This window comes from Leuresthes tenuis, unplaced genomic scaffold (genome assembly GCF_036924035.1).
Source record: "Leuresthes tenuis unplaced genomic scaffold, fLeuTen1.0.hap1 SCAF_16, whole genome shotgun sequence".
Classification (NCBI taxonomy): domain Eukaryota; kingdom Metazoa; phylum Chordata; class Actinopteri; order Atheriniformes; family Atherinopsidae; genus Leuresthes; species Leuresthes tenuis.
The window spans coordinates 21,554,392-21,568,601 of record NW_027325370.1 but is presented as its reverse complement, the minus strand read 5'-3'; the positions used below and the strand labels follow the sequence as shown (position 1 = coordinate 21,568,601).

At 41.6% G+C, this 14,210-nt stretch overlaps 2 protein-coding genes across 2 annotated transcripts; both read left to right on the top strand.

Moving 5' to 3' along the window:
• The first annotated feature begins 1,793 nt into the window (after positions 1 to 1,793).
• LOC140272455 (aquaporin-4) lies at positions 1,794 to 9,711 on the top strand. Its single transcript, XM_072367913.1, has 5 exons — positions 1,794 to 1,997; positions 2,526 to 2,687; positions 2,795 to 2,959; positions 6,124 to 6,204; positions 8,565 to 9,711. The coding sequence occupies exons 1-5, from the start codon at positions 1,833 to 1,835 to the stop codon at positions 8,778 to 8,780; spliced, it is 789 nt and encodes a 262-aa protein (XP_072224014.1). The 5' UTR covers positions 1,794 to 1,832; the 3' UTR covers positions 8,781 to 9,711.
• A 2,073-nt stretch (positions 9,712 to 11,784) lies between these two features.
• On the top strand, positions 11,785 to 13,010 carry mipb (major intrinsic protein of lens fiber b). Its single transcript, XM_072366863.1, has 4 exons — positions 11,785 to 12,144; positions 12,407 to 12,571; positions 12,654 to 12,734; positions 12,825 to 13,010. The coding sequence occupies exons 1-4, from the start codon at positions 11,785 to 11,787 to the stop codon at positions 13,008 to 13,010; spliced, it is 792 nt and encodes a 263-aa protein (XP_072222964.1).
• Positions 13,011 to 14,210: the final 1,200 nt, after the last annotated feature.

The following is a 14,210-nucleotide window of genomic DNA, read 5'->3' as shown; positions in this document are numbered from 1 at the left end:
CCTTGCAGTTTTCTGAAGGTTGATGCATTTGTTGGAAGGAATTTGGGGGTCAGGGTGTCATATATGTAACCCCGAAGGGCCATCTTTGCTCTGCGTTATATGCAGGAAGACTCAATTGAGCCCGGAGTGCGGGAAGAAGGAGAGAATGAGGAGAGAGGCAGAGAGGGAGGAGGCGGTTCTCATCAAAGGACCTCTCAGACTCTACATGTTAATGAGACCCTGAAGCCCTCAGACCCTAACAGCTACACAGGGAAGGGCAGACAGATGTACAGACAGACTAAGTGAAAAAAAACAAGAAGCCCGAGGAGGACATATTCACTGGATCAGAAATGATGTGGCGTGAGGTGAGCATCCTCCTTTAATGTTTGATATCAAATGTAATTCATGATTTACAAGTAAAAATGTATAAATCCCTTGATGAGTGTCTTGGAAAAATATTAACACCGAGGACTATTTGTATTTAGACCATAAGGCTCTTTGATCAGAGGTTTAGAGCGTCATGAGATATTCATCACTGCTTTATTTTATCACGACAGCATTACACTGAATGTACTGAAGTACAAATTGTTGACTTTGTAGTCTGATGTCTAATGACTATGTCCCTCTTTGTGCTTTTAATTGTTAGGAAGAAAACCGAGTCATCAGCATATACTACCCAGTTTCCATTTAGCTGTGTAAAACTCTAGAATGAAAACAGAATGTAATTATTTAAAAAGTGTGTGAACTCAATGAGCCATCAAGAACATAGCCAAAGACATATAATTGAATGTTGAAACCAAGAAGTTTTGCTGTTGTATAAGATACCTGCTCATTAGGAATTTGGTGCTGGAAAAGTGTTCGAACCAGTTTCCCCATCGCTGCGTTATATCGTAAATGAGCTGGTCAATAGTTCTGGGTCTTCTTTGTTATATTTTTCTGTGCCGTAATGCCCCAAATGTTTTCAGTCTGTGAGAGGTCGGAACTGCAGGCAAGACAATTTAACACCTTGACTCATTTACCACAAAGCCATGCTGTTGTGATAGGTTCTAAATGTGGTTTAGCATTGTTTTGGTGAAATACACAAGATGTCGCCTGAGAAAGTTGTCATCGGGATGGCAGCATGTTGCTCCAAAGCCTGCATATATCGTCCAGCATTAAGGTCAAGTTTGACATTCCAAGTGCACAGAGGCTGGATTTTAAACCGCGCACTGGTAACAAACCAGATCGTCCCACTGCTCTTTGGCCTGAAGGATGTGACATCCATAACTTTGCAAAAAATATTTACAATTGTTCATCCATGAGACCCCAGGGTAGTTTTCTAGAGTAGTGGCAACATTTCTTGATCTTGTTTGAATACTGTATCTACTGAGCGCATGGATGCAGTGATGAACTTTGTTCACAGAAAGTGTTTTTCAAAGGTTCCTGATAAAGAGATTCCCAAAGCAGTGATTTCCTCCATGCATACATGCTGACTGCAGGGTTCTGCAGCCCATCGTTATCGATTATCAGCCTTGTCTCTCAAATTCACCTTGATTCTCTGAATCTTTGAATGATTTTATGAACAAGAGATGATGAAACCCCCCCCCCCCAAGTTGTTGTCAGTTTTTTTTTAATCTGACAAATTTTTCAACATTTCGATAAGCATATATATGTACGAAAACTTGAAAGTTTTGGGATTTTTTTGTCTTTTCACAATTTTCATTTAAGATTGAAGTGATTAGCAAGTTTTTCTTCGTCTCTTTTATTTTCTATCTAAAGATTTAAATGTACTGAGTGAATGGAAAAAAAGGTCAAGTTAGTTTTTTTGTCCTTATTCTTCCCAGGAGCTACGTAGTCGGCAGTTCTGGAACGCCATGCTAGCAGAACTGCTTGGCACCCTTCTGTTAGTGAGTGCTGTGCTGGGTGCGTCTGTTCCAGGCCCTGGGGAGGCCCCCTCGGGACCCCTGTACCCAGCGGTGGCAGTGGGTGTGATGATCGTTGCACTGTGTCACTGTTTTGGAGAAATAAGTGGAACACAGGTGAGTGTTTTTCTTCTCTCTGATTGACTTAAACTGAAAGGAAGCTTGAAGTTGGTGGCCACAAAGCAGTTGAAAGCTGTCGAAGAACAGCTTTGACTTTTAGGTAAAAGTGCCAAAAACACAATGTAAGAGGACACACATTTCAAATAAAAACCACTTAGTTCTACTAACAAATAAAATGATTAATTACAAATAATTGAACTGTCAGCAATTTACAGCTTTTTAATGAACTATGTAGATGGAGTAGTAGGTTATTTACCCCAATGGCCCCCAATCTTGGGTCAAGTTTCCTTCAAAGGGTTACAATATAAATGTCAGGGGTCATAAATGATCAGTAAAGTTAAATGATACATGTACTTACTTACTTTTTGTACATTTCTCTTTTTTTTTTCTTAAAATCATGAATAATTGCATGCATTGTGGCCTTAGAGAGTCAGATTATGTTGCAGAGAAGAAGAGCAGTAAAGGGATATGAATAAAAGGTAAAGTACAAGACTATGTTTAGCCTGTGTTTTCGTTTCTGAGCAGGTGAACCCTGCTCTGACTCTGTCTCTGTTGGCCACAAGGAGGCTGGATGTTCTCCGGGCCCTTTTCTATATCACCGCTCAGTGTTTAGGGGCCTGTTTAGGAGCCTGGGCCCTCTACCTGGCCCTGCCCCTCAAAACCACTGCAGACCACTTTGTTAACAAGGTCAGTTCTAGGAACATGTGTGTGGTACTTTTAAAAGTCCTGAATATTCAAGTTTTCCAGTGCGCTTTTTTCCCTCTCTCTCCCAACTTCTGTTTAACTTAACTCAGGTGCCCATTGAGTTGAATGCAGCCCAGGCACTGGGCATTGAGGTTTTGTGCACCTTCCAGATGGTCTTCACTGTCTTCTCAGTGGAGGACCAGCGACGGAGGGAGAGCCCAGAACCAGGAAACCTCGCCATTGGATTCGCTCACACTGCTGGAGTGCTAATAGGGGTGAGAGGATCAGATCTTTAACTTGATTTACAGCTTCAATAACTCATCTAAATCCAGAATAGTTTATTTTTTTGTTTGTTTTTTACATTCTGTTAACACCCACAATAATACAAATACATTTCCACAGCTGGAAACATGTGGCTTAATTTGTTTCACACAGAGTGGATGCAATGGTTGGAGTGGACACAATTTGATCATGTAAATCATGCCAGATACATTCATTAAGGCACTTAATGCAACCAGCAAAGGGAAATGTTCCCTTTAATAACAGCAATGGAAATCAGTCAACAAAAGAGTCTTAACCCAAATACGGCGACAAACAAAGCAAATATAATAAAAAAGTGTAACTTTGAGCTCTGGTTTTCCACCCAAGAAATATAGATTTTGATGTGTTAAGTGAAGACGTAATTACACATTATCTATATATGAAGCACTTATATGCTGAGAAAATTATAAAATGGTTTCACAGCTAAAGAACAAAAGTGAAACAAACATACCCACTTTCCAAGCCAAAAAATTATAAAGGATCCACAATCACTTTATTTTACAGAAGCAAGTGTTCCCAGCTATAAAGACTGAGGAGTTAACACTACTATGTGGCTGACAATCTTGACCGTTTGGTCAGTGCTTGATCTCTCATAATTCCTTGTGGAATTTGCAATTAGCACCATTGCAGGGCCAACGCATGTAAACTTGTCATTTATTTCTTTCTCTAAATCCACACACAATGAGTGAAGAGTCTGAGACAAATAGAATTATCAAACAAAAGAAAGCATAACGTTGTCTCCCACTGATAGTCCGGTTGTTTCTCCAGCAAACAGCTTGAATCACAGTGTGAATCAGAAGGCTGACAGATCAATAACCTTTATTTAATAACATTTATTTAATCAGATAGTGTCACTTAGATCAATATCACCCTTGCAAAAGAGACTTGGATACAGTAGCTTTATAAAAAATTGCCGAATCATTGTATAATGGCAGCATTTTTTTATATATTTAAATTTGTTAACTTAAGTCAGCACTTATAGCATGGACCATGGACACCATCCATCACCATGGACACAGAAAAAAAAGTACAAAACTGTTTTTTTGCATATCTTTGTCTCTTTTATCAGGTGGGTCAGAATAAGGCTGTATATGATGTAATATACAGGGAATTTGTAGACTTCATATCTCCAGAGAACATGTTGCCTTGTCTCACCATAAATGATGAAATAGGAATCTTTGTCTTGAGATTGCGTTGGAATATTTCCATTTTGGCCTTGATTGCTGTTGAGAAGACTTGGTTTTCTATATACATTTAATACAAGTTTAGACAGTGACATCATATCTGCAAAATGCGGTATTTTTGTTTACTCACACCTAAAAGGTCAATAAGAAGATATCATCCTTCCGATGGTATTGTGTGTACTGTTATTTACTTTGGTGAAGTTTGAACAAATTTATCTGAAATACAAAATTTGGTCTGTAAATAGGTGTCATCGTTATCATTGGATCAACGCCACATACCTACCATTTTGTGAGAGCAAAAGGAAGCAAAAAGACAAACACTCATTCTTCCATTCATTTTCCATACCTGCTTCATCCTGTTCGGGGTCACAGGGATGCAGGAGCCTGTCCTTGCTGTAATTGGGTGAGAGGCAGGGTACAACCTGGACAATTCCTTGAAGGGCCAACACAGTGACAAAGGAGACAGGTTACCCCTGAGTTTTCAAAGTCAAAACTTCGTAGAGGTCCCTTTTTGCAACAACTACAACTTTAAGTCTCTTAGAGTATGTCACACTAGGACTTGGCAATACCCCAATTTAAAGCTGTTTCAACTTGATCACTTTGGATGGGTTCTGCTGAGCAGGCTTTAATTCACTATACAAATTCTCAGTCGGATTGATTTCTGGACTTTTATTGAGACCATTCCAAGACATTGACATGTTCTCTCTTCAACCAGTTGTGTGTTACTTTAGCAGTAAGCTTATGGTCATTGTAACACTGAAAGGTGTACTCAATTCCAAGTCTCAATTCTCTGTAATTCTCTGGCTTTTCCAGAAGAATGTGCTGGTATTTAGCACCATTCCTTTTTCCCTTAATTCGGACCAATATTGTAGGTTCTGCTGATGAAAAATATTCCTGATGATGATGCTGCCACCACCATGCTTCACTGAGGGGATGGTGTTCTCAAGGTGATCAAGGACGTTGGGTTTGCCACTGATACATTGTTTTCCTTGATGGTTCACTTTTAATCTCCTCTGACAGGAGTCCACATGTTTGAGCAGTCTCTGAGTTTCCTTTTGTGGCTTTGTGTTGGGGTTGCCATAGTCATTCCATTTTTTAATAATAGATTTAATTGTGCTGGACTTGGCTGAACTAATAATGTGACTTCTGAAGGTAATTAGCAGCATCAGATAATAATTTATGGCTTCAAAAGAAGGAGAGTGAGTTTATATGTGTGCACTACTTAGTTTTTCTTTCAGGTTTTTCTGAGTTCACCTCACCAGTTTTGCAAATACTTTGCAAATCTGTGACATAAAATAACCAAGTATGTACATTTAAATCAAAGGTTTTACTGCAAGAAAAATACAGAATCACCTGAGAGGGTGAATACTATTTCAAGACACTGTATTTGTATTAAAATGGATTGGTATGTAAAATTTTAACAGATTCACATCATGGAACTTAATCTAAAAATATTGATAATAATAATAATATAAAGTGACATACATAAAAACAAAGAATCAGAGCTAAATGTTAATCTAGTTTTTTTCACATTGAATGCAACCTATAACACAGAGAATGAAGAAAATACAGAGAAAGTTCAGCTGGACAAGGTAATTATTTTACTCCCACTCCAAATGAAAAGCAGCATCACATAGCAACCATGTTGTTGTCCTTCTGGCAGCCTGGAGGTCAACCAGGCTTTTTTATTTTATTCTATGATAGTGAGCACTGAAAAAAGAAAAAAGAAATTGTGGCATTTTTGCATAAAAGTAGTAGAAGATACACAAAAAAGAAAGGAAAAGTGTTACTGAACTGTTTGTTTTTTCTTTTTTTTGCAAAAGATCTCGTAAAGGTTAAATATTCACATGAAACATGAGAGATGGTACAGAGCAAATAAAGTTCAAACTAGAATTAAAAAGAAAAACTACTCTGGTCTGTTATTTGTCTGTCAGGCACGGTTTTCTGGTGCCAGTATGAATCCAGCTCGCTCTCTGGGTCCAGCCATCATCACCGGCTTCTGGGAGAACCACTGGGTGAGAGACAATTTTCCCATTATCTAACTCATTTAGTGTAAAACTTTGGTGTGAAAAATGTGAAAAGATTAGTAGTATGACTTTCTTTTTCACTTTTGTATCACATCATGTGATCAATTATCTTGTGAACCTATGGAAATGTGCTACAGCAGGGCCGGAAACCTCCAGAATAAACTAAACTGAATTCCTTGCATTTTAAAATGTTTATATTATGCTCCAACTGGATCAGCTTCAAAAGTAAAATACTACACACACTACTCACAAGTCCCTGACTGAGTGTCACAGTGTTGGAGTCCTCCCCAGTAAGCGAGAGGATCACCTTGCTGCAGCTTCAAGTTGCAAGAGGTAAGGTTCTCGCTGTTGTTTGTGCGTATGCACCAAATGGCATCTCAGATTACCCGGCAGTCTCTTGGGGATTTCATTGTTCTTCTGGGGGACTTCAATGCCCACGTGGGCATTGATGGAGTGACCTGGAGAGACGTGATTGTGAGGAACAGCCTCCCTAGTCATTGATTGTCCATTACAAACACCACGTTTGAGCATAATGTGGTTCATAAGTGTACCTGGTATCAGGCTACATTGGGCCTGAGGTTGACTATCGACTTTGTAGTTGTATCATTAGAGCTGCAACCTCATGTCTTGGACACTGGTGACGAGAGGGGCAGAACTGTTAATTGATCAACGTTGGATCTAATGGTGTGGAAGACTGCCAGATAGTATAGTGTTATGACTGCCACCTTCCATGTGGAACCTGGGTTCAAATCCCCTGCATGAAAGTACTACCTCCAGTAGGGGTCCTTAGGCTAGACCCCTTACCCTATCTGCCTACCTGTAAGTCGCTTTGGATAAAAGCATCTGCCAAATGCATAAACATAAACAGATAGACTTGGTAAGCTCAAACAGGTAGTGAGAGTGAACTGGGAATATCTGACAGAGGCCCCTGATTGAAGGATCTTCAACTCACACTTTTTTGCATTTACCGGAGAGGTTGGGGACATGGATTCTGAATGGAACGTGTTCAGGGCCTCCATTGCGGATGCGGCTTCCAGGAGCTGTGGCCTGAAGGTTCACAGTGCCTGTTGGCAGTAACCGAAGGACCTGCTGGTGGACACCAGCATTAAGTTAAGCTGTCAAACCGAAGAAGGAGACTTTTTGGGCTTGGTTGTCCTGGGGGTTGCCTGAGGCAGCTGATAGGTACCAAGTGGCTAAAAGACTTAAAACTAAAACTTGGACATGGGAGGAATTCAGTGAGGCTAGGGAGAAGGACTTTTGGTTGGCATCAAGGATGTTGATTCTGTGATTCCGAAAGGTAAAACAGGATCCGTTCCAGGTTGTGCTTAGCCTGGATGGAGAACTGACCTGAACTGAGGACATCATCAAACATTAGAAGGAGTACTTTCAGGATCTCCTTAATCCAGCCAGCATGTCCTCCATTGAAGAGGCAGAGTCTGAGGACTTGGGGGAAGACATGGCAGAGGCTGCTAAGACAGGTAAAAAGCTTCCAGGCGCCAGTGGTGGACAAGATTCCCTCTGATATGCTGAAGGCTCTGGATATTCAATGACGCATAGAGGTCTGGGACAACGCCTGTGAAGTGCCAGACCAGGGACCAGGGGCCAGGGTGGTGGTCAATTGTACAATTTAATGTACAGGGACATAATAAAAGTTTTTAAAAGTCTGGTCTTTACCAATTCTTATAATTAAGAAAACACAACCCCAGCATATACAGTATACAGTATACATGATAGTGTCACCATGTGTTTAACAAGTTTAAGACAGATACAGTGTGTGAAAAAAGAAAACACTTAAAAGTCAAATATTATTGCTTCCACAGGAATTAAGAGGGTAAGTATTAGGCAGCCTAATCAAATGCTCTTGATTAATTGTTTATCAGTAAGTGTGAGCACCTCTATAAAAGCAGAAGTTTTGGCAGTTTGATGGTGTGTGTTAACACTATGTCAAGGAAGAAAGTCAGCAATGATCCTAGAGAAGTAACTATTGCTGCCCATCAGTCTTAGAAAAGTTAAAAGGTAATTCCCAAACAATATGGATTCATCATTCTACAGTGAGAAAGATTGTTCAAAAGTGGAAAACATTCAAGACCGTTGCAAATCCTCTCGAGAGTGGATGTCCCAGCAAGTTCACCCAAAGGCTCAGACAGTGCAATGCCCAGAGGGACTGCAAAAAACTCAAGAGCTACATGTCAGACCTCAGTTAGTATGTTAAATGTGAATCCTTAGGAGTCTGTAATAGAAATGTCTCTTATTGCTATGTCTGCTTATAATTACCTTTATATAACCTAATACCTCATTTGTCTTTGACCATCCAAATAATAAGTCACCTGTCTGGCACCAACTTGCAGGTGTACTGGATCGGACCAGTTCTTGGTGCTTTACTGGCTGGAGTGTCCCACGAGTTCCTCTTTGCCCGCAGTGCCTCTCGACAGAAGTTGGTGGCCTGTTTGACCTGTAAGGACATTGATATCGTTGAGACGGCTAGCATGACTGGATCATCACTGTCCACAGTCACGCAGAGTGCCATGAGAGCCAAGCAGGGCAGCAAACAAGAGAACAACTGAGGACGCAGAGTAAAACGCAGTATTTGCACCGTGACAGTAATGTAATCAGGCTTGTTGGTGGTGGAGACAAAAACCAGGGAGAAGCTGTATTAAAAGTTACATTTCTCTCCATAATATGCTGTGATATACAAAATAAAACAGCTCCTGCTAGTGAAGGTAAACAAATGTCAGGTAATGAGGGGGAAAAAAATTATCAGAATTCATACAAAAAGGCTGTTACACAACAAGAGAAAGTTTTAACAACATTTAGAAAAATGTTGGAAAAATATTGGAAACAACAACAGAACAACAAAAACATGAAGTTCACAGCAATAACAAATTCCGTTTCTTATTATCTTACAAGACAACAAGGATTTTTTTCAAATTATTTTTGCATGAAAAAATCTTTTTATCAGTAAAACCATTTAAATGAACGAGGAAGCTGCATTTTTAAGAATGTGACCTCTGAGGTCCCTGTTGCCTGTCATTACTGTGTGTAAAGTTGTGGCCAATATTGTGAGGTTCAGCATTCCCTTTCACATTTGCACATCATTGTAATATGTAAAAGAGACTCATTGAAATCCTGCTGAATAACACCCCTGTTCCAGCTGCATCTCGTGCTTGTGAACGCTTTGAAATGCTAAGGAGGTCCTTCCCCTGCTCTGTGGGTTCAATGACGCTCTCAATCAGTCCAGCAGCTCTCTTAAGTTTATCTCATCTCTGAGGCCTTCTATTCACTATCAAATGGACAATTATACATCTGTAACGGCTCTACAGAAAGAACACCTTTAGTCGGAATAAGCTTTGTAATTTGAAATGGATATGATGGACGTGTGTGGGTGTGATCGACTAAACATTTTGCTTTCATGAAACCTTTTGTTGGTATGAACTGCTATTTTTGTCTTGTCCTAAAATGTGTTTCTCATGTATTGAAGTAAGTGAAATTGTATTGCGTTCATTTTTATTTTATTCCCTATTTTATTCTTATTTTATTCCCTTCATTTTAAAGGGTCTGTCCCTTTAAAATGAATCCTGTATTAGTGTTGATAATTACTGTAAAATCCTTCATTATCTCGATTAATTCGACAGTACTTGCAAAATAAAGCTTAGTTGGTAATGAAAATCTGACCAGCAGTGTAATTTGGAGATTCACATGCACACACATGCTCGAAGATGCTCGCAGGTTTACAATACGCAAGTTACACACACTCAGACGCACACACACAGACACACACGCACACAAACACAACATACAGAATAGCTATACCTGCCTCCACGCCGCCAGCATTTTGCATTGTGTGTGTTCTTTCTAACATGTATAAAAGGGAGTTAAAACGGCAAGCTCAGCGTTCTGTATTCATCATCCCCAACTCCACTCATGCAGACACACACCCCCCACACCCACACCCACACACTGGCTCTTGGCTTGTCAGCGCGATGCCCCAGTGCTGCTCAGCAACCCCATCATCGCCCCCTCCTCTGCATCCATGCTGTTCTCCTGCACTTCTCCCTTTACCCAGCCTCTCTCTCTCTCACACACACACGCACACACGCACGCACACGCACACACACACACTGAGAACGTTCAGGGCTTTTGTCCACTTGTCTGCAACACACTGATGTTGCAGCACATCCTAGAAGTATTACAAGTCATTACAGAAAACACAATAAGCTGTTATGGTCATTGCAGTTAAATCTGCTTGTTGCTCTCTGATTTGCAGTATTTCTGTATTCATTGTTTCCATTCTTGTGTTCCCTGTTTGCACACATCAGCCAGATTTCTCTTTTTTGGCACATTCTCTTGTCTCTACCACATGGCTGTGGAGCAGGGTCAGCGCAGACTGAGCTCTGGGTCGATGTCAAGTTCAGGCTTTACTGGTAATCCACTCAGGTTTCTGTGGTGACCACTGCCACTTTTCTTCACCTAAAGATTACAGATTTAGCAACCAGTTAGAGAACAAAAAAGTTCATCTTGAACTTGAATTATAGTTGGAGCGTTTTAGATTTGCTACATGTATTTTTGTCCCATCTCAGAGCATACATATGCTACATGCTTGTTACAGACAATGGTTTCACAGGGTCAGGCATTTCAGTGTTAGCCGTGTTAGCTTTGGGCACTTCCGTCTGGGGCCCCAACTGTATTATCTGCATGTGTGTATACGCGTATGCGTGTTTTTTGTGTGTTTTTGTACATACATGTGTGTTTTCAGCCCCTGTCTATCAGCATTTGTGTGTCCCCCAATCATGACAGCTATGAGATGTCAACAGATGACATATGCCCTAAAGAAAACCTCCTTCTCAGAGCTCCAGCTGCTCCTCGCAGTGGCTGTTTTACACTCTCCCTGAAAATAAATGCAGTCCTTCATGTCATTTTCTTTCATTCAAATTATCCCTACCTTCAACAATAAGTCTTCTTACTCTATGTTTCTCCTCTCAGATACACTGCCTCCCTTATCAGAGGGGCCAACAGAGGGGTTAAGTTTGTTTGATTTAGGATGTGCAGCACCGCCACCTCCCCGCCCTTAGCCCTACAGGGGGATTATGGCGTCACCTGGGGCCCCTGAGGGGGGTTTTATAAAGCGCCTGTTTGGCCCCCTTCCCTCCGTCAGAGAGGCTTAAAGGTCCATGGGACAATCTGTCTATCCCCATCTCTACTTCAGATTCCCCCATTTTGCATTGATGCCCACATCCTCTTGACAACTCACCCCACCTGAGATTACCAGCCACACTCCCACATTAAATCACACCTATGTCTGTGCGACAGGTGGAGAGAGGTGGCAAGCGAACACAGCTGAGTTGACTTTATCAACCCAGTTCACGATTTGGGAAAGATCCGCTGAGTGGATTCCTGGTGTTTTTGGTCTGACGAGGTAGCTGAAAGCAAAAGGGAGATCCTTTTTTCTTTTTGTTTTTTTTGCCATTTGAAGAGGACTAAAAAGAGTAAACACCCTTTTCTAAACTCACCCATATTTATTGTTTAAAGAATCTTCTTCATCTGGTGGGGAACCTCAAGCGAGCTTTCATCATGTGGGAGTTCCGGTCTATGAATTTTTGGCGGGCAGTCTTCGCAGAGTTCTTCGGGACCATGTTCTTTGTATTTTTCGGCATGGGCTCTGCCCTGCGCTGGACCACTGGGCCACATCATGTCCTACATGTGGCCCTGTGTTTCGGGCTGGCAGCTGCCACTCTCATCCAGTGCATTGGCCACATTAGTGGTGGCCATATCAACCCTGCTGTCACTTTTGCCTACCTTGTTGGTTCTCAGATGTCTTTTTTCCGTGCCATTTTCTACATTGTTGCCCAGTGCCTGGGTGCTGTAGCTGGGGCTGCTGTGCTGTACGGGGTCACACCCGGCAACATGAGAGGCAACATGGCAATGAACATGGTAAGTACTAAACGTAAATAAGTGTTGGATAAAAAGTTGCATTACAGAATGTTTTAAACTCTGGTTTGCACTTTGTGTTATCAGTTCAAATGTCGCTAAGAGTTAACAACAATTTCAGTTACTTAATCAATTTATGAAAGAATCGTTAATTGCACTAGTCCAGATAGGCAGTGCATCGTGATTGTTGCTCTCAGACAAAACATCTGACATGGATCTTTTATCAATTTATGCAAATGATTTAATTCCATCTCTGTGTTTCCAGCTGCAGCCTGGCATCAGCCTGGGGATGGGCACCACAGTGGAGGTTTTCCTCACTATGCAACTTGTCATCTGCGTTTTCGCTGTGACTGATGAGAGAAGAAACGGTCGTCTGGGATCTGCTGCCCTCTCCATCGGCTTCTCTGTCACCATCGGACATCTCATGGGGGTGAGACATGAAACAGAGTCAGAAAGATGTGCACAGAAATGTACTTCACAACACCATACACTAATGCCTGTTTTGTATTTAGATGTACTACACTGGTGCTGGAATGAACCCTGCTAGGTCCTTTGCCCCTGCTGTGCTCTTCAGAAACTTTATCAATCACTGGGTAAGACCCAAAATCACACTGAGGAGAACAACCATTACTTAACTCTAAACAGTAATGGCTAAACAGTATACGTAAACTTGTTGCTTGCAGGTGTACTGGGTCGGGCCTATGATAGGAGGTGCCATGGGTGCCCTCCTGTACGATTTCATGCTGTTCCCTCGCATGAGGGGTCTGTCCGAGCGCCTGGCCACACTGAAAGGCAGTCGGCCCCCAGAGAGCGAGACCCAGCAGGACACCCGTGGGGAGCCCATCGAGCTCAAGACGCAAGCCCTATAAACCTGCTCCTGCCTCCTTCTCTGACTGGGGCCAAAAATTTAGGGACATGGCCCTAAAATACACCGACCCCACCTCAGCTGCCCATACTCTATGCCTTCACACACCATCGCACAAACCTAACCCAAATACTCACATGTAGACTAAAACATAATAAGATTTTAGGGTTTTTAAGGTTCACCACCTTCAACCTCAAAAACAACAAGACTCCTCTACCCCCAGTCCTAACTTTGTATTCTTAACAGGACACTGTGTTTTTTGTTATTTTTCATAAATGGTGACCAAAGCCTGAACCAGTAGCCGTCTCATGTCTCCCTCCTTGCCTGCTTCCTCCTCCCTGCCAGACTTTTGTCTGCTAAGCAGAAGCGAGTGGAAACCCTGAAATCGAGCAGAGGAGACCAGGGAAAGGGTGTTAGAAAGGAGGGGAGGGGGTTGGGGTGGGGCAGGATATGGGTGAGGGTAAGGCAGGGATGTGGGTATAACTAGAGATGGATAAGAGGGTATTTGAGGGTGGAGTAGAGGGGTGGGGATGGGGTAAGGGTATGATAGAGAGGGCAACACTGGGTTTGTGGTCTTTTTAAGTTGGCTTAGATCTGTGAAGATGGGCATGCTTTTCATTATTCATCTGAATTTATCTCCAGTTTTAGTTTTGTTTTGTTTCCTGCACTTCAGACACAAGATGTGGGTGTATGATACCATTAGATTTCACCAGGGTTTCATTATCTTCAATCACTACATTTTATCTATGGGTTTTGTGTTTGTGTGCAAGTATGTGCGCAAGAGTGAGCGTGTGTGCGCGCCTGCCCGTACGTATGAGTGTGTTTGCCAGTGAGTGTGTATATGTTTGTATGTGTGTGATCAAGTTTGCAGATACAGTACTTCTAATTTTGTTTTATTACCATGACCGCTCTCCTGTGTTGTACGAATAACCGTGTTCATTTTGTCAGCAATTTTTAAGACATGATCATTACTCCTCCCCTCACTGTGGTATTTGCTATGATATTCATTTTTACATAAACCACCTGCTTTTTGTTCTGATCCAGCGCAATCCAAAGCAAATGTTGTATCCCAGACTTCAATGGTAGGTCTGCAGATCGGCTGTGCGAGCTTTACATTGAGTCTCCTTTTATTATTTGATCCTTACTGGGAGCACAAGGTGTTTCAATAAAAATTTCAATGACAATAAACATAGAAAAACTTGAT

Excerpts from the sequence above, each read along its gene's own strand:
- LOC140272455 (XM_072367913.1), top strand. The coding sequence starts at position 1,833 with ATGCTAGCAGAACTGCTTGGCACCCTTCTGTTAGTGAGTGCTGTGCTG. Across the intron at positions 1,998-2,525 it reads GAGAAATAAGTGGAACACAG|GTGAACCCTGCTCTGACTCT; the intron begins GTGAGTGTTTTT and ends GTTTCTGAGCAG. Across the intron at positions 2,688-2,794 it reads CAGACCACTTTGTTAACAAG|GTGCCCATTGAGTTGAATGC; the intron begins GTCAGTTCTAGG and ends AACTTAACTCAG.
- mipb (XM_072366863.1), top strand. The coding sequence starts at position 11,785 with ATGTGGGAGTTCCGGTCTATGAATTTTTGGCGGGCAGTCTTCGCAGAG. Across the intron at positions 12,145-12,406 it reads GCAACATGGCAATGAACATG|CTGCAGCCTGGCATCAGCCT; the intron begins GTAAGTACTAAA and ends CTGTGTTTCCAG. Across the intron at positions 12,735-12,824 it reads GAAACTTTATCAATCACTGG|GTGTACTGGGTCGGGCCTAT; the intron begins GTAAGACCCAAA and ends TGTTGCTTGCAG.